The 24,364-nt window shown below is 35.5% G+C and overlaps 3 protein-coding genes across 3 annotated transcripts; all 3 read right to left on the bottom strand.

Annotated features, from left to right (window-relative positions):
- Positions 1-10,315: 10,315 nt before the first annotated feature.
- Positions 10,316-11,402, bottom strand: LOC147512607 (uncharacterized). The gene is made up of 5 exons (XM_086599477.1): positions 11,308-11,402; positions 11,103-11,220; positions 10,865-11,032; positions 10,659-10,767; positions 10,316-10,551 (listed from the first exon to the last, which is right to left on the bottom strand). Exons 1-4 carry the CDS (start codon positions 11,373-11,375, stop codon positions 10,675-10,677), a joined length of 447 nt encoding a protein of 148 aa, XP_086455603.1. The 5' UTR covers positions 11,376-11,402; the 3' UTR covers positions 10,316-10,551; positions 10,659-10,674.
- A 20-nt stretch (positions 11,403-11,422) lies between these two features.
- On the bottom strand, positions 11,423-13,006 carry LOC147512608 (replication factor A protein 1-like). The gene is made up of 5 exons (XM_086599478.1): positions 12,759-13,006; positions 12,407-12,692; positions 12,195-12,279; positions 11,795-12,117; positions 11,423-11,584 (listed from the first exon to the last, which is right to left on the bottom strand). Exons 1-4 carry the CDS (start codon positions 12,825-12,827, stop codon positions 11,922-11,924), a joined length of 636 nt encoding a protein of 211 aa, XP_086455604.1. The 5' UTR covers positions 12,828-13,006; the 3' UTR covers positions 11,423-11,584; positions 11,795-11,921.
- Positions 13,007-18,612: 5,606 nt separating this feature from the next.
- Positions 18,613-22,335, bottom strand: LOC147512609 (uncharacterized). The gene is made up of 5 exons (XM_086595633.1): positions 22,180-22,335; positions 21,949-22,059; positions 21,731-21,862; positions 20,727-21,622; positions 18,613-20,636 (listed from the first exon to the last, which is right to left on the bottom strand). Exon 5 carries the CDS (start codon positions 20,316-20,318, stop codon positions 18,825-18,827), a length of 1,494 nt encoding a protein of 497 aa, XP_086451759.1. The 5' UTR covers positions 20,319-20,636; positions 20,727-21,622; positions 21,731-21,862; positions 21,949-22,059; positions 22,180-22,335; the 3' UTR covers positions 18,613-18,824.
- Positions 22,336-24,364: the final 2,029 nt, after the last annotated feature.

The raw sequence follows: 24,364 nt of genomic DNA on the forward strand, positions 1-24,364 counted from the left end.
AGGAGAATACCTTAGTTCTCTCTGCAGAAATCCAAACAATCTAGTCATTCATAAAGACATTCAATGAATACCCGGGCCATTCATGACACATTCAATGAATACCCATTTATAACGCTAACGGGCCATTTATGACACATTCAATAAATGTCCACTTAACATATGACATAATTAGTCATAAAACTCATTTCCAAAACTTGATGCGTGGAGAGATCTACAAGGGTGCGGTAAATTGTTTACGATTATCAACTTTATCAGATATATTATTTCGTAGAATCCAAGAAAGTATTTGCTTTCGGTATTTTTGGTTTACTGGCGTTATTAATTATATGGATGTCTAAGTCATTGCCATAACGCCAGATATCATAAAAGACTGAAATATCACATAGTAGTTAATACACGTACACAAGTATATATAGAAAGAAGGTCTTAGCCTAAAGCCAATAATGCTTATAGCACTAGACCTATCCTAATAGACCAAATCATCATCCGAGTTAAAAGTCAAACTGGGTCAATTGGTCAAAGTCAACCCTGGTCAATAGTCAAAGTCAACTTGCTAAAAGTCAACAGCAGTCAACCAGCCCCAAACTCTTTTAACCCAAAAGCCCAAAGACTAGGTCCAAAGGCTAACACTTAAGCCCAAAATGAAATGTCAAAATTCAAAACACTCAAGCCCACCCATTTATATCGGCCCAAGCCCAACACTAATAACTACATTCCGATCCACTTAAAATAAAAACCCAGCCCACAAAATAAAAGAAATTGGCCCAAAACAGATCAAGCCCAACTAACTAAACAGATCCATTGAAGCCAAATAAGATCGGGAGCACCGGATCGTGCTCTCGGTCATCTTCCCAACACCAGCTACTCAGTTTCCAACCACCACCAACTCCTATCTTCTTCCACCCTCATCCCAGCGGTTTTAATCCTTGTTAAAAACCCTATCACATTAACAAAAGCAAAAGCTCAATTCACTAAATCGATAACCCTTCATCAAAACTAGATCTGGTTCAATCCGCCATTAACAACCCATTCAAGCAATTCAAGTTTCAACAGCACCCAACCCATTAACCCACCGTATTCCATTATTTAACAACCAAACCTTCGAAAATAATAATCTGAAAGTTGGTGACCCATAACCATTAGTAAACTACTCTCTGCGTCAGATTCCTTCAAGCATGGGTCTGTAGCTAAAAGGTAATTTGTTTGCTTTAGATGCTGTAATTAGAGCTCGACCACATTTGGATTAAATTAATAAACCTGACATGTCAAACCCATCCACTCTGCACACTACTGAGGGACTTCATCTGTACATGAATTCCTGTGTGTCTTAAGCTCTCTTGATCAAACTTTTGTTGTCACCTTTGGCTGTTGAGAATGTTGCCTTGTTCTCAAATAGCTTCGGTCAATCCTACAATTGCTAATAGCCTAAAGCCACTGTACACCAGTACCTCCCAGTCGTGAAAGAGCACAATTAGGAACATGAAATATATTGCTATCCATATATCCAAACTTCTGGTGTCGTGTATATTACTAAGTCAATGAAGACCTTATATGGGACCTAGAATGTCAATTAAATCTTTTTGACCACATCAATATTTTCATTACAAGATTCCAATATATAAAATAAGTAAATAACTAATAGAATCATATGATTATCAATCAAATAAATTTTTAAAGAACATGTTTAGATTACTCACCCGTGATTAGCTCCGACTGTCAGCTAGTTATTCATAGATTTCCATAAAAACTTCTCTCCTCCCTTTCCTCTCTATGAAAACCTCTTTTCTATAAAACTCTCTGTTTCCTTATTTTGTTTCTTTTATGTTTTAAAAAACCCCCGAAATAGGGAAGAAGGTTTATCCCATAAACTCACGTCTCCTATTTCCACTAACACTTATCCTATTTTATTTTATCTATTATCCATTATTATTATTATTAGGAAAAATAAAAGAATAAAACACGGGGTGTTATAACGTCTGATTTGATTCCAGTTCACCGGAGAACTGGATACGTAGGCATTTCGATCATTCGAACTCAGTCATAATATGATCTTCCCCAATCATCTAGATTCGTAAGGTTGTGACCAAAACACACATTTCCAATATGCATGATCATGACCAAAACGCACATTTACAATATGTATGATCATGTATGTGGCATTTTATATGATGCGGTTTGACGTGCTGGTATACAAGTGAAGAAGGAGGCTCCTGTTAACTTCCTCACTGATCCTAGAGAAGGTAGATCTACACTTTGCCTTGCATATATCTTGATATATAATTGGTCTAATGGAAAACATGCATGCATGTGTGGATGTCACGGGGGGTATCTCCTTTTGTTGGTTTTGATAATGGATTTTTGGAGTAAGACAAACACTTATTAGTGCAGCTACAACGAAGGTAGAGAAACATGAAGGAGTGTGCATGGCTAACCAACATTGTTCCTCCCGTTTGCTTAGGAGGGTGCAGAAAATGTTAGACATCAATGTGATGACAGCTAATTATCACGAATATGTGTTTATGAGGATTGGGTTTGCTATTTAGAAGGGGCTAGCGTTGCAATTTGTAGCGCGTTTGACTTCTAAATCATTTGTTTGATTTATTTTTCATATAAATAAATATATTTTTTGACAAAAAAAAACTTGGTAAACTGACTATTCTTCTCTCAAATTCTCCAAATACCGCTCTCCACTTCTCTCTCTTTTATTGTTTTTGGATGGTGGACTTAGTTTTCAATCAAATAAAAAAAAATAAAAAAAAAGAGAGAGAAAAATTGTGGCTCATACATTTTGGGTTATTTAGCTTTTGGCCCCACTTTATATATGGATATTAGCATTTGGCTCTCCTAAGTTGCTAAATACATTTTTGGCCCCAGTTCTGTTAGTTGAATCAATCAACTTTAACTCCACCGTATGTTTTCGCACTCACATTTTCGTAATGGCACAAATACCCCTCACACGTGACACATGTACTGATTTGATTGAAAACAAATCAAATTTACACGTGTCGACATCGTGTGGTTTCCATCCAACGGTTACTGATAATGAGCCGTTGGGCTTTAAATGTTGCTCCCAACGGCTAATGGTTGTTAATCTATAAATACTGGTTTCCATCTTGAGTTTTTTTGTTCATTTCTTACTCCAAAGTAAAGATAGAATGGGTGGCAGTCAAGTTGTTATCGTTGGTGCACCAAAGGTTTGTACTTTCTTCGAGTATTACCCCAAGTAGTATCCCACTGTCCATTAATGGAGGAGGGGCCAAAAGCTTGAAAGTTTTTTTCACAAAAAGAGGGCCAAAACAAAGGTTTATTTAATTTCATTTTTGTTTTTGATTGTTTTGCAGGTTTGTCAATTGTGTTTTTAAGTTGGGCATTATGCTCCTACATGTAAGTATTTTGGGATGCATTGCCCTCGTGCTTGTTGTTGTGGCTTTATGAAAGTGGTTTTTGGTCGTGTTAACAGTGGAGTACAAGGAATTCTAGAATACAAGTATTTGAAGTGCTCGTTTGAGCAATGTAGTGTTGTGGATTGGATCTACTTTGATCGAAAGGTTGAGAACAAAGTTTGTAATATGTGCAAAGAAGATCTTGAGTTGTGTGAAGTGTGCAGCCTATGCAAGGGATGTCATTTACCTAATGGTTGTGCCAATAATGTAAGTGTGTGAGGGATTGCCCTGTAAGGAAGATGTAATGCTATAATGAAGTTCAAGTTATCTATTAGATCAAGTAAGGAAGATGTAATGCTTTGCTATATAATGTAAGTTTGAGGGATTGTTACATAAAACAGAACATCATCCATTACATAAAACTGAACATCATCCATTACATAGACTGAGTACGCAAATCCAGAGCAAAAATACACAGATTCCAAGTGCACAAATATAAAGACTGAAGTAACCAAATAGACTGCGAATACATAGACTGCCCAAATACATAGATAACAGGTACACCATCAAAAGCTAGCATCTATTAAAGCTAGTCATTACAAAACCTAATTAACCAACCAAAAGCTAGCATCCATTAAAGAGCATAACCATCCAAAAGTTAGTCATTCATTACATAACCTAATTAACCAACCAAAAGCTAGCCTCCATAAAGACCCACCAAAAGACAAAATATTTTTGTTGATTTTTGCTGCAAAAACACTCAGTCACTGCTTCCCCTGCAAAAACACCCAGTCACTGCTTCCCCTGCAGAAACAGAGAAGAAAAACAAAAAATGATTTAGAACCAAATCACTGAAAACAGATAGCATGTAAGGTACCCTAGCATGTATGTACAAAAAATGATTTAGAACCAAAATCACTGACAAAATCACTTCTTCCACTTTTTCCTTGTCGATAGCTTAAACTCTGCTTCAAACTCTGCTGGACACATTAGAGCTTGTACAACCATCTTTGGTTGTGGCTTTGGTTGTGCTTGACTTCCCCCTGCAGATTCTGCTTGTTTTAAACTGCATTCTCCAATACCTTTCTTATTTTTACCAGCTTTTGGTTTAGAGATGGTAAAATACTCATCCACATACCCCTCCAACTCCCCCAACTCCTCCAACTCCTCCAAACACTCCCTCTCCCAATCTTGAAGAACTTCTATAGGCAGTCCAACAGCCACCCTTTGCTTTTCTTGATTGTCCAACAACTCCATGATATAAGCCTGGACTTCTTCATATGAGACATCATGGCCATGCTCATCTACATATGCTCTGGCAGCCAAAACTATATTTCTAGGATAATTGTTATATCCAAATCTAACTGCACTCATGAGATGAGGTGGATATTCATAACCCTTATCCTTATTCTTCCCCTTTTCCTTATTTTTTCCCTTACCTTTCCCCATTTGATATGAGATGTGTGAGAGAGATATTCTAAGTGTGATGTGTGTGTGTTACTTTTATAGGAAAAGGTATGGGAACTACCTTTTATGGAAACTAACACCTTCATTCATGACATTTAAGACATTAAATTGTTGGTCAAAAGTAAAACAGTAACAATTATGCATTAATAGCTAATAGTACAACTGAAAACGCATGCAAAATATATATTGAATAATGAAGGGTTAATACCTTCAATGTGACTACTTACTACTGCGTTTCATTTAATGGAGGGGGTGGTGTTGCTTGGCTTGAGCTTGCTGGTGTGTCTTCTCCAAACCAATAAGCCATTCCCCTACCAGTACCCCTACCCCTTCTACCAGCTCTACCCCTTCTACCAGTTCTACCCCCTCTACCAGCCCTTGGTATATGTTCCACTTGCACATTTTCCTGAGAGTGCACATTTGTCTGAGAGTTCACTTGCACATTTTCCTGATGGGTTTCCTGATAGTACACATTTTCTTGAGAGTTCAATTGCATATTTTCCTGACAATGCACATTTGCTTAAGAGTTCACTTGTTCATTTCCCTGAGAGTTCACTTGCTCATGTGTTTGCTGCTGCATATTTGCTTGAGAGTTCACTTGTTCATTTCCCTAAGAGTTCACTTGTTCATGTGTTTGCTGCTGCATATTAGCCTCATCTTCACACTCACCTTCTCCTCTCCTTTGTCTTTTTTTTGCTTTTGACATTCCCTTAGTTCCAGCTTGTTCTCTCATTGGACATGTCCTCTTGTTATGGCCTGGTACATGACATAACTTGCAGACCCTCTTCTTGGATGGTCTCTCCTCATCTGCATCCCTAATTCTTTGTTTTCTAGGCCTTTCCCTGATTTTTCTCTCAAGTGGTGGAGGTAGTACCTCATCACCAATTTCAACCTATTAAATGACATTCATGACAATCACTATTAGCAAAGTACAATGAAGGAAAATGAATTTCAAACATAAATAAGTGCAACATTCACCTTGTCCCAGTCTTCCTTATTATCAAAAGGATATATAAAACCAGCATAAGTGGCTTTAAAGGATTGGACATTATAGAATGGACTGCAGTACCTAAATAGAAACAAAAAATGAAATAAACATGTAAATTTGTTGTCAATAAAGGTTAAAATATAAGCATAGTACACCATTTTTACTTACTGTGCCCAATTAGAACCCTATGTTCTCCTTTTCCTAATAACACATACTGCATGAACACATGGTATTCCAGTCATTTGCCATACTACACATGTACATTCCAAACCTGTCATATTTACCACAAACTTTTTTTCAGTCTTGACATTAATGACACAGAATGAGTTGTGTTCAACTCCTTCAACAAATCCCTCAACAAATCCTTGTACTTTGTATTTGTTGTACTTGTTTTCTAGCTTATTTATGACTCCCATAGCAGCTGGCACCAAATCACCATCAACTAGTTCCTGTGAAGTAATCCTCCTTTCATGGATCAACTTCATTACAGCAAGACTATATTGATCAACAAACTACACTAGGGGCTTATCTCTAATTTTCAGTATCCAAGAATTAAATGATTCACTGAAATTATTGGTGATAGCATCACATTTTGTTGAGAAATCAAAATGTGACCTAGCCCAAGTGTGTTTTGCTTCCCCCTCTAACCATTCTTTAGCTTCCTCATCCACATCCAGTAATTGTTCCATATATCTATCATGATGGCATTCTTTAAATGCTTCTGCTGCCCTCCAGCTCAAGTCCCTTAGCAACTCACCCTTAAAATTCACCTTAAAGTTTTTGTACATGTGTCTAAAGCAATACCTAAAAAAGAATAGAACCAAAAAAGAATTAAAATACATGTAAATAAGAAAGTGAATACATTATGCAAAGAATTACTTAAGAATTAAAATACATTAGCAACACAGTGTATTACATGTGCTTAGCTTTTGGAAACACAACATCCACAGCTTCTATGAGACCCTTTTGTCTATCAGAGATAAAGGTAAGTGGCTCCTTATGTATGATCAAATAAGGCCTCAGCTGACTCAAAATCTTCTTCCATGTATCTCCATTCTCACCCCTACAAATATAGATAGCAATTGGGAAGAGCCCATTTTGTGCATCTAAGGCCATTGCACTTAGACAACATCCACCATATTTCCCTTTCAGAAATGATCCATCTAACCCAATAATAGGTCTACAACCATTGACAAACCCATCCAATGATGCTTTGTAAGCAAACAAGAACCCAACAAATTCCCCTGTTTCACCATGTCTGTACCATTTGACCAGACTTCCCACATTCTTTATATCTATCTGCTTTTTCAACTCAGATACTACAAGATAACTAGCCTCATAATTCCCATTTATTTTCTCAAACATCTTGACCTTAGCCTTCCAAGTAGTGTAATAAGATAACTCAACTCCAAATCTCCTCCAAACTTCCTTGTGAACATCTAAAGGTTTCATGTTTGGGTGATCTCTAAGGAAATCCTCAAGAACTTGTGCAACCCAAGGAGCTTTGGCTTGTTTCACATGATTCTTTCCATCAGCCTCACAAGTATGAGTCCCCACAAATTTCCTTAACTTAACAAAAGATGGTGATCCCTCAGGATACTACATGCTACCTTCAGTGCATGGTTTAACCATTTATTTATCTGCATGGTCTTCACCAATACAATAAATTCAGATCTTTTGTGTCATTTTGTTTTTTCTTGAAACTGAATATGTCTTGTATTGCCAAACTCTTCAGATAACTCCTACATTCAGGCATTAACTTCCATTGCATGCCTGGTTCTAGCTTCAGTTTGTTATCTTCTTTTATATCTTCATCCTCCACACTTGGGATTGATTCACCCTGATACAAGTTACTTGTCCCCAACCCAAGACTATCAATCACATCATCTGCTCCTTCTTCAAGATTAGTTGCCTCATTCACCAAATTACATACAACTTCATCTTTTTCAACATCTTGAGGTGTGAAATCATCATCATGATCATATTCAGTTGACTGATTACTAACATACCCACATCTCATGTCCACACATGGACCACCAGTTTGAAATTTCTCAAAGTATCTTCCACCCTCTTCATTTTCACTATCATCATTCTCAGACTTCCCCATTGTTTTCTTCTTGGGCACACTTCTTCTATCTGCATCAACAAATGCCTCACGGATTTCAAACAACTCAAGAAAGTCATTGACAACATCTTCTGCAGTTTGTTGTATCCCTTCATCAAATTGGATCCCCTCACATACATCTTCATCTTCACATGGAGACAATTGTATAACTGGAGAAGCTTGGTTTATTGAAGGCAGTTATGAGGAAAATCTAGGTGACCTTCTTACCTCAAAGTTAAGAATAAACTTGGCCTTTATAGGTGTGCTTGGGCTTTGTGTTGAGACCAACTTGGACTCAGATTCACATGGAGGAGGAGAAGCTATGTTTATTGGAGACAGTTGTGAGGAAAATCTAGGTGACCTTCTTACCTCAAAGTTAAGAATAGACTTGGTATTTATAGGTGTGCTTAGGCTTTGTGTTGAGACCAACTTGGACTCAGATTCACATGGAGGAGGAGAAGCTAGGTTTATTGGAGACAGTTGTGAGGAAATCTAGGTGACCTTCTTACCTCAAAGTTAAGAATAGACTTGGCCTTTGTAGGTGTGCTTGGGCTTTGTGTTGAAACCAACTTGGACTTAGAAACAATACTGGGCTTCTTATATGGTTTGGCATTGGGCTTACTCGGAGCTTAGGTTTAGGGACTTGAAGAGGGTTGCATCATATCTGGAGTGACCATGGTGACAAACAAATGAAACTTTTGATCCCTTTCTGCCTTAATAGTATCCCACATTTTTAGCACTCCAACATCATTGTAAATGGTAGTCAAGAACCCTCCACAAATGCAATTAACACCATTAATGGGAACATCATCCCCCACAGATCTATGAATATCTTCAATGAGCCCCATATAACTCAATTCATCCCCATCTAACCTAAGATGAAACTGAGACCCACCATGATAATCTAGATATTTCATTCTACCAGGCACTATTTGCATCCAGAAACCATCATAGTGTATCACAAACTCTCTCTGACCTCTTAAAGATGACGCCATATCACTGAAAATGCATGTTTACAATAATTCCCATAATTCAATTAGGGTATTACATACATTTAATACATACACTAAACATACACACAGAGAGGCATATAAACACATAGAACATGCACATAAACAAACAGAACATGCATACAAACACACACAACAGGTATATATAAGAATTAACAATGAAAAGACACTTCACAATATTCAATTTGCACTTTAGATTCTTAACTGGACAAAATCCCCAATTTTTTGCAATTAATTGTCCCAATTTAGGTTAAATTTGCACACTATAAACAAAATTGGACAAAATGCCTATTTATTTTACATGTAATTGGGCCTAATTGGTGTTCAATTTGCACATTAGAACCCTAATTTGACCAAAGCCCTAATTGTTAACATGTAATTGGGGCAAATTGGTGTTTAGAACCCTAATTTGACAGAAGTCCCAATTTGTATGGTGTAATTTCGTTAAGTTTTTATGTTCAATTTGCATATTAAAATCCCAATTGGACAAAATCCCCAATTTTGAATAAGTAATTGGGGCAAATTGGTGTTTAGAATCCTAATTTGACAGAAGCCCCAATTTGTATGGTGTAATTTCGTTAAGTTTTTATGTTCAATTGGACAAAATCCCCAATTTTGAATAAGTAATTGGGGTTAATTACAGTTTAATTATAAATCGTGAACCCTAATTTAAAAAATCCTCAATTTCAATAAGTAATAATTATTTAGTAATTTCTAGGGTTTGGTCCCCACTTTAAAATTACCATTTGGTAATTTCTAGGGTTTGGTCCCCACATTCCCCACATTCCCCACATTCCTTATTATATTGTTCATCACCCATCGCTTTTCATGCAACCAACAATTTACATGCAATTTTCATGCAACCAACAAAGTACATACAGACATACCTTTCTGCAAGCTAAATAATCTTTCCAATGAACTAAAGCTTGAGCTAAGAAACAACAATCAAACCAACTGATCATGACCAGAAATTAGGGTACGTGATGATGGAGAGCAGAAATTAGGGTACGTGATGATGGGGAGTTGGTATTTTGTTGGTATTCGATGATGGGGAGCATTCGATGATAGGGTATGTAATTTGATGATTAAAGAGATGAGAGAGATGAGAGATTTTGTTTTGTTTTCTCATGATATCAGACAAATTGTAATGTTGTTGATCGAAATTGTACAAGAGATAATTTTGAAATTGTAATGGAATTTCAAATCGAAATAAAACAAATGAATATTTCGTTACAGTTTCACATGCAAGTCACGAGTCACGAGAGTGGTAAAATTGCCATTTTGAAGAAAACATACGGTGGAGTTAAAGTTGACTGATTCAACTAACAGAACTGGGGCCAAAAATGAATTTAGCAACTTAGGAGAGCCAAACGCTAATATCCATATATAAAGTGGGGCCAAAAGCTAAATAACCCTAAATATTATTATAACACTCCGAGCCACATGACTTGAACAGAGTCAAATCAACAACATTTATTAGATGGACCTAGCGTGGGATGGAGTAGGCGTAGTAGCATCTCGTTTTTCATTTTACAGTTGACTTTTGAAAAATTAAAGATAGAGATGTAACACAGTTAACTCTTCATACATGGATGTCTCCTGCATTGTAGAACAAAAACAATTAACGTTGTTATATTTCCTAGGTAGCAAATAAAGGAAATGAATATTTAAATAATGCCACACAAATGTGTGCGTTGTTCATTTACCTAGTATTATGTTCTTTTATTTTTTTTTTTTGGATGGTTGTATTTCAGTGTTGTTTTCCTTGGCTGAAACATCTTTGTGAACCATTTCACCAGTTGCGAGCTCATTACCCTATGTTAGTTAAAAATGTATAATTGTTAAAGCATTTACATAAATTTTTTTGGAAGGGAAAAAATTAAAAAAAAAATAAATAAAAGCATAACTTCACCTTGCCAACCACTTGACTATCTAAGTATGTTTCTTCAGGGTAAACTTTGTCGATGGTAAATGATTCCAAAGTTTCCTTGGCACTGAAGCCGTTGATTTGAACTTGGAAGATGAAAGATCTTCCTCCAATTTTTTGGAGTTCTTTGGAAGCTGCATCCGGACCATTTTTCTGTATTTTGTATAAGAAATGTTTCAACTTATATTCAAAAGATGTATTAATGAATTGTGAAGTAACTTACCTTTTGGATTATGTCTAATTCTTCGACCGACTTCATAAGCAAGGCTTTGGCATGCTTGTTGAAAGCGACAAAAGTGGTGATATCAGAGAAATCATTCACACACATTCGAAGTTTATACCTACTTTGAAATTAGAATGTGGTAAATGAGGGAGTTGAATACTTTAAGGAGAAAACAGGTTAAATATGTTAGTTTAATTTTACCAACCTTTTTTCTGTGTCCACCTTACACTTGGTACAGGGTTTCTCAGAGTCAATTTGTGGGATAGTTATCATACAACGTCTGCAGCAATTGTAGAACCAATTAACTTTCAGATACCTTGTCTACTATGGCAGAGCAGGTATAGCTTGATCCGTGTTGTGCTTCATCTCTTCCAAGCTCCTTTAATTTAGCTATGGTAATTCTTCTATTTCTAAGTAGTTCTTCTTAAGATAAATTTTCAGGAGAACCCTCAACCTCTACGGAAATGTATGTATCTCGGAAGCTAGTATGTACCCAAGAAATAAAAACGTGGATCATAATGGGAATAGGAAAAATGTTAATGAATTGCAGTTACATAAATACGCATAGCAATTTAGTAAAAGAAAATTGAACCTAATGTAACAAATATATTTATAGTGTTAACGAATATAGTCGATGTTAATTTTTTTTTACTAAAAAAAAAATTATATATATATATATATATATAATTCACTTGTGCTTGTATTCAGCAACAACATCAATTTCCAGGTTGACATAGATTTTTGTCCCGCTAAGAGATGAAAATGTAATTTTGCCTACAATAAAAACTGTATTAAAACCTTTTTTTAATGGATAGAATTTCAGGTGGAATATAAATTTGATATAAATTGATATTTGATACCAACATAAATTGTCAACGATATAAATGTATATGTACCTTGATAATCTTTTGCATTCAGAGAAGTGGCTATAATGATAACATTATGTTTTGTTATAATGTCTTCTGGAATTGATTTGCCGATATCACCCCACAAAGCAATTGTTATTTCCGCGCCGCTAAAAGTTGGGTAGACTTCATTGAGTTACAACAATATGTTTGATTTGTTAACTAAAGATATCAATGTTTAACTCACTTCTTATCCATGATTACGATCTCTTGTAAATTTAATCCTGATTTTTCTTTATGGTTGCCAACTCTTTTCAAGACACCAATAACATCTACGTGTTGACATAAACAAAACATTAGAACTTCTGTCATTTAGCTTTTCAAGTGAAAAGACTGATTAATCTAATGTGAAATTATAAATTAGAAGAAATATTTAAGTCGAAAGTTTTAATATATAACCTGATAAAAGAGTTTTCCGTTTAGATCTTTCTTGAAGGTTTTTGAAGTCAGTGAAATTGAATTTGTGATTTGCTATTTCAGTCTCGTCTTCATCCACTGATTCTATTAATGTTTCTGGCTTCAAATGAATCACAAATGGATGAACTACCGGACGATAGGTTGTTGCTAACATCACATCAAATCTTTCAATAAGGTAGATTTGGCCTGCTTCTATCACATTTCCTTTTGCAAATTTATCAAATTCTCTAAAGTTTTCCGATGCCAATTTTGCATGTACGTGAGTTCCCTGTGTATAAAGAAAACAAAATTTATTTTTAAAAAAAAATAGCTAAAAACTAACGTGACCCATTACCTGGGAATCCAATAGTAAAAAGTCTCGGCTTATAACATCGTTGTTATTCCAATGACGTGACTCCCACATTCTTGTTACACGAACTTTAACTTTCCACTTTTATGCACCTGTACGGAGATTAGCAAGGAATTGACATGCTTGTGATGCCATTTGATTATGGTAGGCTGTTGAATAAGTTTTCTGAAGTGGAATGGAAGTTTTTTTTCCCTATAAGAGAAGGTATAACTTTAATGAACTAATAAGAACTTTAAAGAGAGAGTTGACATATTATATAAGTTTGATGCCGCAACAAAGTAAGGTAATATAGTCTGAATGTCAACATAATACAACTTAGCTGATTATTAATTCTAAAACGACAAAGTATATGTTTTTTTTAATAATGAATTTGTTGGTTTGTTTCGTTAAGATTTAAATATGTGTTGCAGATATGTAAATTTAAGTCTCGCTCGTCATAATAACGTGTGGTCCAGAGCTGATCGATACCAACCTTAATATGCAACCAACCAATTTGTTTTTTAAGCTTGTGTTTCGTTCTCAACAATATTATTATTGTAGCTTACCTTGAATAAGTGGGATCCTGTTGTGTCAATTGTATATGGTATATTTGATCAACAATAATTTGGTGTCGTACAGGAAAACATTATTTAATGTGTGATGGATACTAATGGCCCTTGACATGGTGGCAACTTTTCAACACCTTTTTTGTTGCCAACCGCAAAATATAGATGTGTTCTGCAGTTACGTAAAGTTAAGACATGCCCATCTAAGAATGTGTGGCTAATACCTCCTCGGTCCTGTTCATACGATGCAATCAACTAATTTTATATTTTAAAAAAAAAATCCCTAATTTTGACTCTAATCATGGTTGAGTGGGGTTGTGAGCTACGAAGTGCTAATGTTTTTTTTAATAATAAATTTATTCTCAAGTTACATCAACATCTAAATATGTGTTGTATATTTGTAAATTTAGATCTCGCCTGTGATAACAATGGGCGGTGCAAAGTTATTCGACCCCACCATCACGATGCGACCGACCAATTTGGTTTATTCAACATTTTTTTCCCTCTCCTACCATCTTATCATTGTCTTTTGGCATGATTTAGCGGGTTTGGATTGTATCAATTCTAGATGGTATATTTGGTCGACAATAACTTTTTTTGTTTTCCTAATTATTGACTTTAATCATGGTTGAGTGGGGTTGTGAGCTACGAAGTGCTAATGTTTTTTTAAATAATAAATTTATTCTCAAATTACATCAACATCTAAATATGTGTTGTAGATATGTAAATTTAGGTCTCGCCCATGATAACAATGGGCGGCTCAGAGTTATTCGACCCCACCATCACGATGCGACCGACCAATTTGGTTTATTCAATATTTTTTTCCCTCTCCTACTATCTTATCATTGTCTTTTGGGATGATTGAGCGGGTTTGGATTGTATCAATTCTGGATGGTATATTTGGTCAACAATAATTTCATGTGATATAGAAGAACATTATTTAATGTGTCACGAACACAAACATCTGTTGACATTGTGGCCATTTTTTTTAACTTTTTTTTTGTAGTTGAACCCAAATAGACAAATATGTACTGTAGAATATGTAGATTTAAGGCCCCTGTTCAGAACTGTACGACCCCGCCCTTACTATGCTAACGACTAATTTTGTAGTTTTAGCTTTGTTTTGTTCCCCTTATCATTGCCTAATGAATTTGTTGGTTACTTACGTTAAGATTTAAATATGTGTTGGAGATATGTAAATTTAAGTCTCGCTCGTCATAATAATCGGCGGTCCAGAGCTGATCGATACCAACCTTAATATGCAACCAACCAATTTGTTTTTTTAGCTTTTGTTTTGTTCCTCAACAGTATTATTATTGTCTTTTACCTTGAATGAGTAGGGTTCAGTTGTGTCAATTGTACATGGTATATTTAATAAACAATAATTTGGTGTCGTACAGGGAAACATTATTTAATTAGTGGTGGACACTGATGGCCCTTGACATGGTGGCAACTTTTCAACACCTTTTTTGTTGCCAACCGCAAAATATAGACGTGTGCTGCAGTTATGTAAAGTTAAGGCCTGCCTGTCCTAAGAATGTGCAGCTCATACCTGCTCGGTCTTGTCCTTATGATGCAATCAACTAATTTTATATTTTTTAACTTTTTTTTTGTCTCCCTAATTATTGACTCTAATCATGGTTGAGTGGGGTTGTGAGCGACGAAGTGCTAATGTTTTTTTTAATAATAAATTTATTCTCAAATTACATCAACATCTAAATATGTGTTGTAGATATATAAATTTAGATCTCACCCGTGATAACAATGGGCAGCTCAGAGTAATTCGACCCCACCATCACGATGCGACCGACCAATTTGGTTTATTCAACATTTTTTCCGTCTCCTACCATCTTATCATTGTCTTTTGGCATGATTTAGCAGGGTTGGATTGTATTAATTATGAATGGTATATTTGGTCGACAATAATTTCGTGTGATATAGAAGAACATTATTTGATGTGTCATGAACACGGGCATTTGTTGACATTGTGGTCACTTTTTTTAACATTTTTTTTGGTAGTCGATCGGAAATAGACAAATATGTACTATAGCTATGTAGATTTAAGTCCCCCAGTGATAACAATGTGTAGTTCAGAGTTGTACGACCCCGCCCTTACTATGCTACCGACTAATTTTATAGTTTTAACTTTGTTTTGTTTCCCTTATCATTGCCTATAACCATGATTGAGCGGGGGGCATCATTTATCAAGTGTTTATAATAAATATGGATGACGATAAATTCGTTTGACAAAGAGAACAATAGTTATTTCATGTGAGACGGACAGTGATCTCTCTTTACACTGTGCAAACTATTCAACAACGTTTTTCTGTCAGCGTCAAGGTTTAGATATATATTGCATATATGTAAACTTAAGTCCTGCCTGTGATAACAATAGGAGGGTAAGAGTTGTTCAATCTCAACCTAACTATGCAACTTATTAATTTAATATTTTAAACTTTTCTTCGCTCCCCTACAATTTTATTACGGCCGCATAGCATGATTAAATGGGTTAGTGACGAAAATGATAATTTACTGTGGAAAAGAAGGTAAAATGAATATTTTTAATATGAGATTTTGTTTGAGGAATAAGATTTGGGTTATCAATTGAACATGTTCTTTTTTTAGCTTATTAATTTTTAAATTTTATAAAGAATTTAAAAGAATGAGTAAACAGGATATATAAGCTTGTGCATGACCAACGGTAGGTAATCTAATCTATATACCTATTCTGATATTTTAAATAAGGAAAAGACCATAATAGTTTTAAAATAAATATATAGTCACTATACATTATTGAATTTTTTTTTTTAAAATTAAGTCTAATCTAGTATGCTTATCAAGCGTAGATGAAACACCGTATTTAAAAATTTACCTAAGAGGAAAGAAACATTTAAATTTATAACGGCTCTGTGCATTTATGTAACTTGGTTTAACTATTGCTCAATGCTCATTTGGTGATAACAAAATTTGAATATGTACGAAAGAAGCCCAAATTTGCATCCTGTCAGCAATAATAAGGTACGCGTAAGAATAATAATTTAATAGCCACTACGTGACCGACCAATTTTATATTGTAAAAAAATTAACCATCCCACAATTACTGTGTGGTATAATAGAAGTGTGGAATAGGTTTGGGCTAAGATGATCGTATGTCACAATAATTGATGTTTTACATGCTGACATTTACTTGCCCACGTTGACTTTAGTTAAGTTAAATACATCTACTTGCAGACATTTACATGCTCTAGCATGCTTGTAAATTATATTGAATAAGACAGACATTTTTTTTTTTAATGTCAACGTATCGCCAATGTATATTATTTTATAACTTTATTTTAAGATAAGAGAGTCAACCCATCAAGTATGGATAATCATTTTAACAACCTCATCCTCAATCAATTTAATTTAATTTATTAGGATCTATGCTATTTATGAATGATGGGTCTCCGATAGCTAAACTTGAAAAGTTTTAAAACTGTCCAAGTTAAAAAATAGTTGCATACCTTATAAGATAAAGTTTTTACAATCTTCTTTTATATTATAGCTGGTTTATTACGCTAAGCTATTCAGACATGAAGCACATCATATGCATTATACAAAGTATCCTTGTAAGCCATTTCCAATTGCTGATATGTGCTGAAAAGTCTCTTAACTTTTTTTGAATCACTTTTATAATAAACTGCAAGGATAAAAGCGTTGAGTTAAATAAAAACGATTTAAATCATATGAAGACCAGAGGAAAAAAATGTTTAAATTGTACACAACAATGAATAAACATAGTTAACCTTGTTTGTTGGGTTAAAGACTGCGCAACGTAGACATGAAAAATTGAAGGGATGTTTGGAAATGGATTTTGAGTTTATATTGTATAATAATGAGACTTGGTCATCATATAAATTAAGTATTTTACACAAAATAATATATACGCTTTAAAATTAATATTGAAGTAAACAATAGTAAAACACACTACTTGTAACTAAACACTGCAAGAAGCTAGAATGTCGTTGTAGAAGACATTTCTAGTGTAAGTTCCAGGAAGACCCTTGATTGTTCTTTTTTTAACTAAGACTTTCGTTGTAGTCTGTGATACTCCTTTTGATAAAGCAACATAGAGTTGGCCGTGCAAGAAAACATGATTAGACAAATAGACCCCAACATGTGGAATGGTTTGACCTTGTGATTTGTTTATTGTAAGAGCAAAACTTAACTTGATAGGGAATTGTTTCCTAGTCATTTCGAATGGCAACTTTGCATCCTAAGAAGGGCACAGTGGAATGCGGGGCAGTAAAACTCGATCACCTACGGAATTTCCAGTCACAATTTCTGCATCGATTACATGCGTGTTGAATCCTCTACATATTAGTCTTGTTCCATTACATAGGCCATTTTTAGGATTCAGATTTCTCGTCAATATAACGGGAGCCCCCAACTTTAGTTTCAATTTGTGAGGAGGTATACCACTGGGACAGATTGAATTCAGGTATTCTTGCAGATATAGACCACGAGAATCATTTTGAACTGAATCAAAAGAGTAATATGTGACTTCTTCACTGAGAAATCGGGCAATTATTTCATCATTCAACAATTGTATAGTATCATTCTTAGGAGTTACTATCGCCCTACTGATCATGTAGTCTTTGTTACCAGCATTTTTATCTAATCCTGGAAAGATTTCATTTATAAGCTTAAGACGTGAATGCTCATTCTCCCACGGAATGACAATATCTTTTGGCAGTTCAATGATGTCATCCTCACAAATAATTGGCTGAATCCCATCGCCGATGGCCATGAGTAACTCTGCAAAGGCGCGGTCATTTTAGCCCGCATATTTTCCTGTAGACGTAACACATTAACTTTCTCCCAAAGTGGAGAACTTGTTATGCATACATCAATAGTTTGTTCCTTTGAACCATGAGAAACAACTGGCAACACCTGGCGAAAATCTCCACCCATTACAAAAACTTTCCCTCCAAATGGTAAATCACTGTTTGTAATGTCTCTCAAAGTTTTCTCAAATGCTTCAAACGCATAACGATGTGCCATGGTAGCCTCATCCCATATCAGTATGCTCGCCTGCCGTAACAAACTGCCTAAACTGCGAGCTTTGCTTATTTTGCAAGTGGAAGTGGATGTAATTGGAATTGGAATCTTGAATCTAGAGTGGGTTGTACATACGACCTCTAGGCATCATGATAGCAGCGATTCCCGATGTAGCTGTTGCAATAGCAATATGTCCGTTGCTACGGAGTTTTGCAAAAATAGACTTATATAAGTAGCCTTTTACTGTCCCCCCAGGCCCATCAACGAAGTACACACCACCATTCCTCTGCTGCACAAAACTAAGAATCTGGTCAAAAGCAATCTTCGGTTCATGGTTAAGCTGACCGATAGAAGAAAGATCTTCTGAAGTAACAGGAATAGAAAGTTCCTCTATGACCAAACTTGATATATCATCTTGGTCAACTTTGTCAGCACTCATCTGAGGTAAATCATAATATGAAATTGTCTATCCATATTGCTCCAACAACAACTTAAGTTCGCTTAGTAAACGATTTGTCACATAGGTTGTGTTAGAACTCCCTAAGGCGTAATCTTGGGCCATACATCTATTAAATTCATTCCACAAATCACGTACTCTGATAGGATTACAATAAACCAAAATTGTAACAAATAATTTCCGTAGAGAACTTGACATTTGCATTCTTGATGCTTCAAGCAAACATTGGCGAATATCACTGTCTCTTTCGAGCAACCCCAACTCCTCAGCAGCCTCTTTGAATGTAGGGTATATATTAGATCCAACAGTTCGGATATGTTCATATGATATTGGGCCTCTAACATGGTTCAGTAGCAGCCTCAAGTAAAATCGCTCACCTTCCATAGGGGAAACTGCAAATAGTCTTCCAATGACCGGATTCTGTGCAGTTCTTGATTGCCAATGCTTAGTCGACTTATCCCACACATAATGCTCAGGAATTTCATGATAAAGATATTGTCTAACAGCAACGTCAACGCTATTCAGTCGGAAAAATTCTGTTAACATCGTGCGAGAGTTCCTATCATCAGCCAAAACATCCTCAAACAGCTGGTTACCTTGATAGGTTATTTCATGCATATTTTGCAAGTGTACTTGCAAAGAATAAACTGACGGGTATATTTGACTTAGTGGAAATTCGAAGATTCTCCAAAGGGCTTCTTGCGGGCAAATCCAACGGCCATCTACATACTGCTTTATTTCATCATGTTCATATTTATTTGTCGACGTCACTTCCATCGCTACTCGGTCTGACCCCTTGTAAATATACTTGTACAAATACTTGACACTTTTAATACTCGAGCATATTTCGACATTGATATGGCAATTGTACTTTTTCAATAACCATGGATTATAAGGAACAACCCAACGATTATCAACACGATAATGCCGACCATGATTCTTAACAGTTGCAAAAGCGTTGTTGTCCCGCCTCATATATGTAGCATAAGAATCGCTTCCTTGATTAGTTGCTGGAATAAATTGTTTTGGGAAATTTTTTGTACACTTTTGATCTCGCATCCAGACACAGTTAGGATTAACATTACCGCACGGACCATGAATCATGTGTTTAACTACAATCTCATATAGTTCTGGCTCAATAGTCGGGTCTGGAATTTCTGCTCTAACAATTTTGTCGTAAGCATCTGCAATTGTTAACTTGTCGGCCTCATCAAGGATTAGAAGGATGTGTGCATGAGGCAACCCTCTTTTTTGGAATTCAACTACATGAACATGTGCAACCACTTTTCCAAGGATTCTTTTAATGAATATATCATTTTTCAACTCTTCGAGCTTGGCATGGAAAATCCTGACTATCAAATCGGGTCGATCATTTGGAACCTGGCCTTTTAACAACTCATCTTCGATCTCTGACCACGATGGATTGCACGTCATTGTGATAAACAAATCTGGTCTTCCATACTTTTGAACCAATGCCATAGCATCATGATATCGACGATGCATGTCACGGGGACAGCCCAGAAAAGTTGCAGGCAAAATTGTTTTGCGCCCCACATTGCCTTCAATTTAACATAAAAAATGAATGTAAAGTTTTCCATTTGACTAAATTTTAATAAGTTTCAAAACTCAATACGTATCTGAATGAACTTCCCCCGAACTTAAAGAGTCTTGCAATCCTTGATAAAGTTCAGCCCTTATTTCTTGCTGGTGATCACGTATCCACCTCAATCTTAAAGTTGATATTTTAACATAGTTGTCGACTATGTATTGTTGTAAAAGATGACCACTACGGAGCAGAAGGGATGGATCATCTGGGCGAATCTAATAAGGGAATTAGAAATTAGTGGTTTTCAATTGGATTAAAAAATATGTATATAATAAAATATTATAAAATGTTAGTCAGAAACTTACTTGTAGCAAGTAACAATAAAATTGTTGACATGTAAGTCGTGCCCTATTGCAATGAAACATATGTAAATTCCATCCTGGACTGCCATAAGGGAGTAGAAGAGGGTACTGAAGTGGATCATAATAGCCTGCAGTGTCTGGAACATTTTCGAATTTGCCAGAAATCCTTTGGGCTATGATGTCGCGTTCATTAAAGTTACTTGGATCTTCACTACCAACTAAAATAGCAGCTACTTGAGAAGACGTAGGAATGCTATATTGATGACTTTCTGTTGGGTTATCTTTAATAACCAACCGAACATTTGGTGATGTTAATCGTTGCGACACTTGTCGAAAAATTTGGACGTATGGATTCTCCTTTAAAACGTTATGGATGATAGACAATACCCGTCGGTCTAGTACTCCATTTTCAGCCATCCGATATTCAAGTTCATGATCTGTGTCATATATATACATTTGTAGAAATCTGGGCCTATGTCCTGGACTTGGTAGTAGGCCACCAATACGACGATAAATAGCACCCCGAGCTTTATATGTGTAAATTCCTTCCCTACCATCAGCAAGAGCATCATCAATGTCCACCCCCATAGAAGTGAAGGAAAAAACATGGTTGTACGCACGTATGTTTTTCCTAAATTCAACACCAACTGTTGATTGACATTCATATAAATTAATCAAATCAGTAGGCGCTACCATAGGAGGTAAAGTAATTGTCCCATTTGAGCAACATAAACTGGGTGGTTCACGATTGAATAATTTTGCTTGACATTTAGGACAATTCCGAGGTGGTGGCAAACGATGTGTTTCTACATGCGAAGAGTCATCATAGCCTCGAGCGCAATTATGATTACGCCTTCTTCTAGTCACAAAGCATGTTTGTCGACTATTCTTAACGCCACCTAAGGGAATATACTTTGGATAGTTAATATACGTATTACATAAACCTAGTTACTTAATGCAATTAAATGGCTTATATAGATATTCTTAATTTAAGAAGTCAATCTAACCTTGCACAGATACTAAATTTTTTCTTAAACATTCGGTGTCTTTTCCAATTCCATCAGCATCTATTACAAAATCAGTACTTCTTAATGAATCAGTTGTACGCATGTTGACATCTTCGTGGTCAGCATCTGTTTCTATAAATTAAATAAAAATTATAAGTGATAAGCGAAGTAAAAAAAGTTTACTAATTATCAACGCAAGCATAAGATTAGATGTATACCTACGAAAGGCTCGCCTTCACTGTCACTACTGTTATTAATGATATTCCCATCTGGACTAATGGTATTGATATCATATTCGTCAGGAATTTCATCAGCACGGATTCCTAGAACTTAACAAAGTTCAATTTTATTTTGTCAATATCATGGTATACATCGAATAAATATTTTATCAAGACATGATTGAATTGAAATATCAGCGGAGTAGTTGGTAGAAGGGGGTTTAGCATTACCGTCATTGCTTGCACTTGCTGATGCAGTAGATGTTGCATCGATCAAGCTGGAATCTTCATTTCCCAAGTTCCGAGCATATTGTCTTATATGAGTCAACCGTCTGCATTGTGTAGTGCGATCCCCACAGAAGAATTGGTTTGAAATATTTGTAAGTTGATGTGAGTAATGCAATTTTTGGAGGGTAATGATGCATTATAATTATTGCTTGCACTAACTGATGTAGTTGTTGTTGCTTCAATAAATTTTGAATCTTCGTTGACCAAGTTGCGAGCATAACGCCTTATATGAGTTAAACGCCTTTGTTGCGTACGACCACCATCCCAAACCAACTGGTTTGAAATATTTCTTTGTTGGTGTGGTACCTGATTAACCCTCCAAGGTATTAAATTGTTTGAGTGTAATGATTCATCAGTGGGAATCAATGAAGGAGTTTCCCATGTTGTACGCATGCGGGCTCTTTGAGCAGTTATTGCTTCATTTCTTTGCTGTCGGATTCATCGATAATAATTTCTTTGTAAATGTTCTCTTCTCTGGGCTACCTGTGTTGAATCCATATTGGCTCGCCTCTCTCGTTCCCTAATTCGCCGATTTTGTTGTTGTTGTCGTTGAGCATTATCATAACTTCTGAGATCTAAATTCGAAGCACTTCCATGCAACTCCATATGTTAATGCTAAACAAATGGAAACACAAAGTAGAATGATTCAAATTACGGCTTGTAGAGTTTTATGCTAAACATGTAATATTTAGCTATTCATCTTTTTTTTGCGTGCATTTTGTATCTATTTTGGATCTGATGTAGTTACACAATTTAATGACATGACAATTTTAAGGTGCAACATAGTCAACAAAGCAAAAAAATTTAACAATATTGTCAACAAAACTATTATTAAAAAATCCTTGTAAACTATTGACTCAAATATTGTTACTGGCAAGTTAAAAAAAAAGTTGTAAACATAAGCCAAGCTTCAAAGCAGCTAAGGTCAATATGCTAGTTCATCATTTTAAAGGCGCAAAATACAATTTATCAACAAGCTCATTGTAATTTTAACTCAGAACAAAAAAACACTATGGGCCTATAACATGTTACATAGTCCATTGTAACTTACTAAACATTTTATTTTAACTGATTAATGCACTATGATCATATCCTTTTTTTTTTTTTTTTTTTACAATATACTATAACGTTTTTTATGGGACCTTTGTATTGCTCGGTACGAAAATTCCGTTGACTCAATTCCGTCAAAGGGACCTAAAATAACCTTCATACAACAATAGTTAGTAGTCAGTTCAAAAAAAAAAACAGACTAAAAGATTTTAAAACAACAAATGCAATGGATTGAGCTAAGTAATTTTCCGTTTTAGTTTACCTATCTAAATGGGCTTCAAAGTTGCTGACTTAAATTTGGATAGTTCAAATAAACGTCCGACTGTATTGAAATGGAGGGAAAAAGGAAACAAACCTGCAGAAATGAATTCATTAGAATTTAAGTAACAAAAGAGGGGGGGGAAAAATGAGTGGATACCTCGAGTGTCTGACGATAACAAATAAACATTGTATAGCATCATTCCTTTTTTTTTTTTTTGTCTGCATAAAACAGGTTAAAGCCTTTCCTATTAAACTCTAGCTATGCATGCTGAACTGAAGTGCGCCCGAGGCAAGTATTTGAAGAGGTAAGAAAATAATGTTGGAGATATTTAAAAAAAAATTAAAATGTAAAGCAGGTTTGTTTTTTAGTTATGGTGGGGTTAAACACATTGTAATGACTCACGGGCGTCAAATTTGGGGAGATAATGGGCAGTATGCTGGCTCTATATGTATAGAAAGGGCCAAATAATGTGATGAGAAAATTTGGCTGGTAGTAAAACTCTCTCTTTCCTCTACAGAAGCGTTGGCAACACCGATGCGTTCTAACGGGTCCTACACAGCTATTTTTAAAAGTTAGCAGATACTTATGGGAACAAAAAAATAGACTGAAAAGGTAGAGTAGGTAGGATGCATAGTCATGCTTATTGTGGACATTGCAAATGCGTTCAACATTGTGTGCCGACTGCACTGAAGTGCGCCCGAGGCAACTATTTGAAGAGGAAAGAAAATAATGTTGGGGATATTTAAAAAAAAAATTAAAATGTAAAGCAGGGTTGTTTTTTAGTTATGGTGGGGTTAAACACATTGTAATGACTCA

Source organism: Coptis chinensis, chromosome 3 (assembly GCF_015680905.1).
Source record: "Coptis chinensis isolate HL-2020 chromosome 3, ASM1568090v1, whole genome shotgun sequence".
In the NCBI taxonomy this organism is placed as follows: Eukaryota; Viridiplantae; Streptophyta; class Magnoliopsida; order Ranunculales; family Ranunculaceae; genus Coptis; species Coptis chinensis.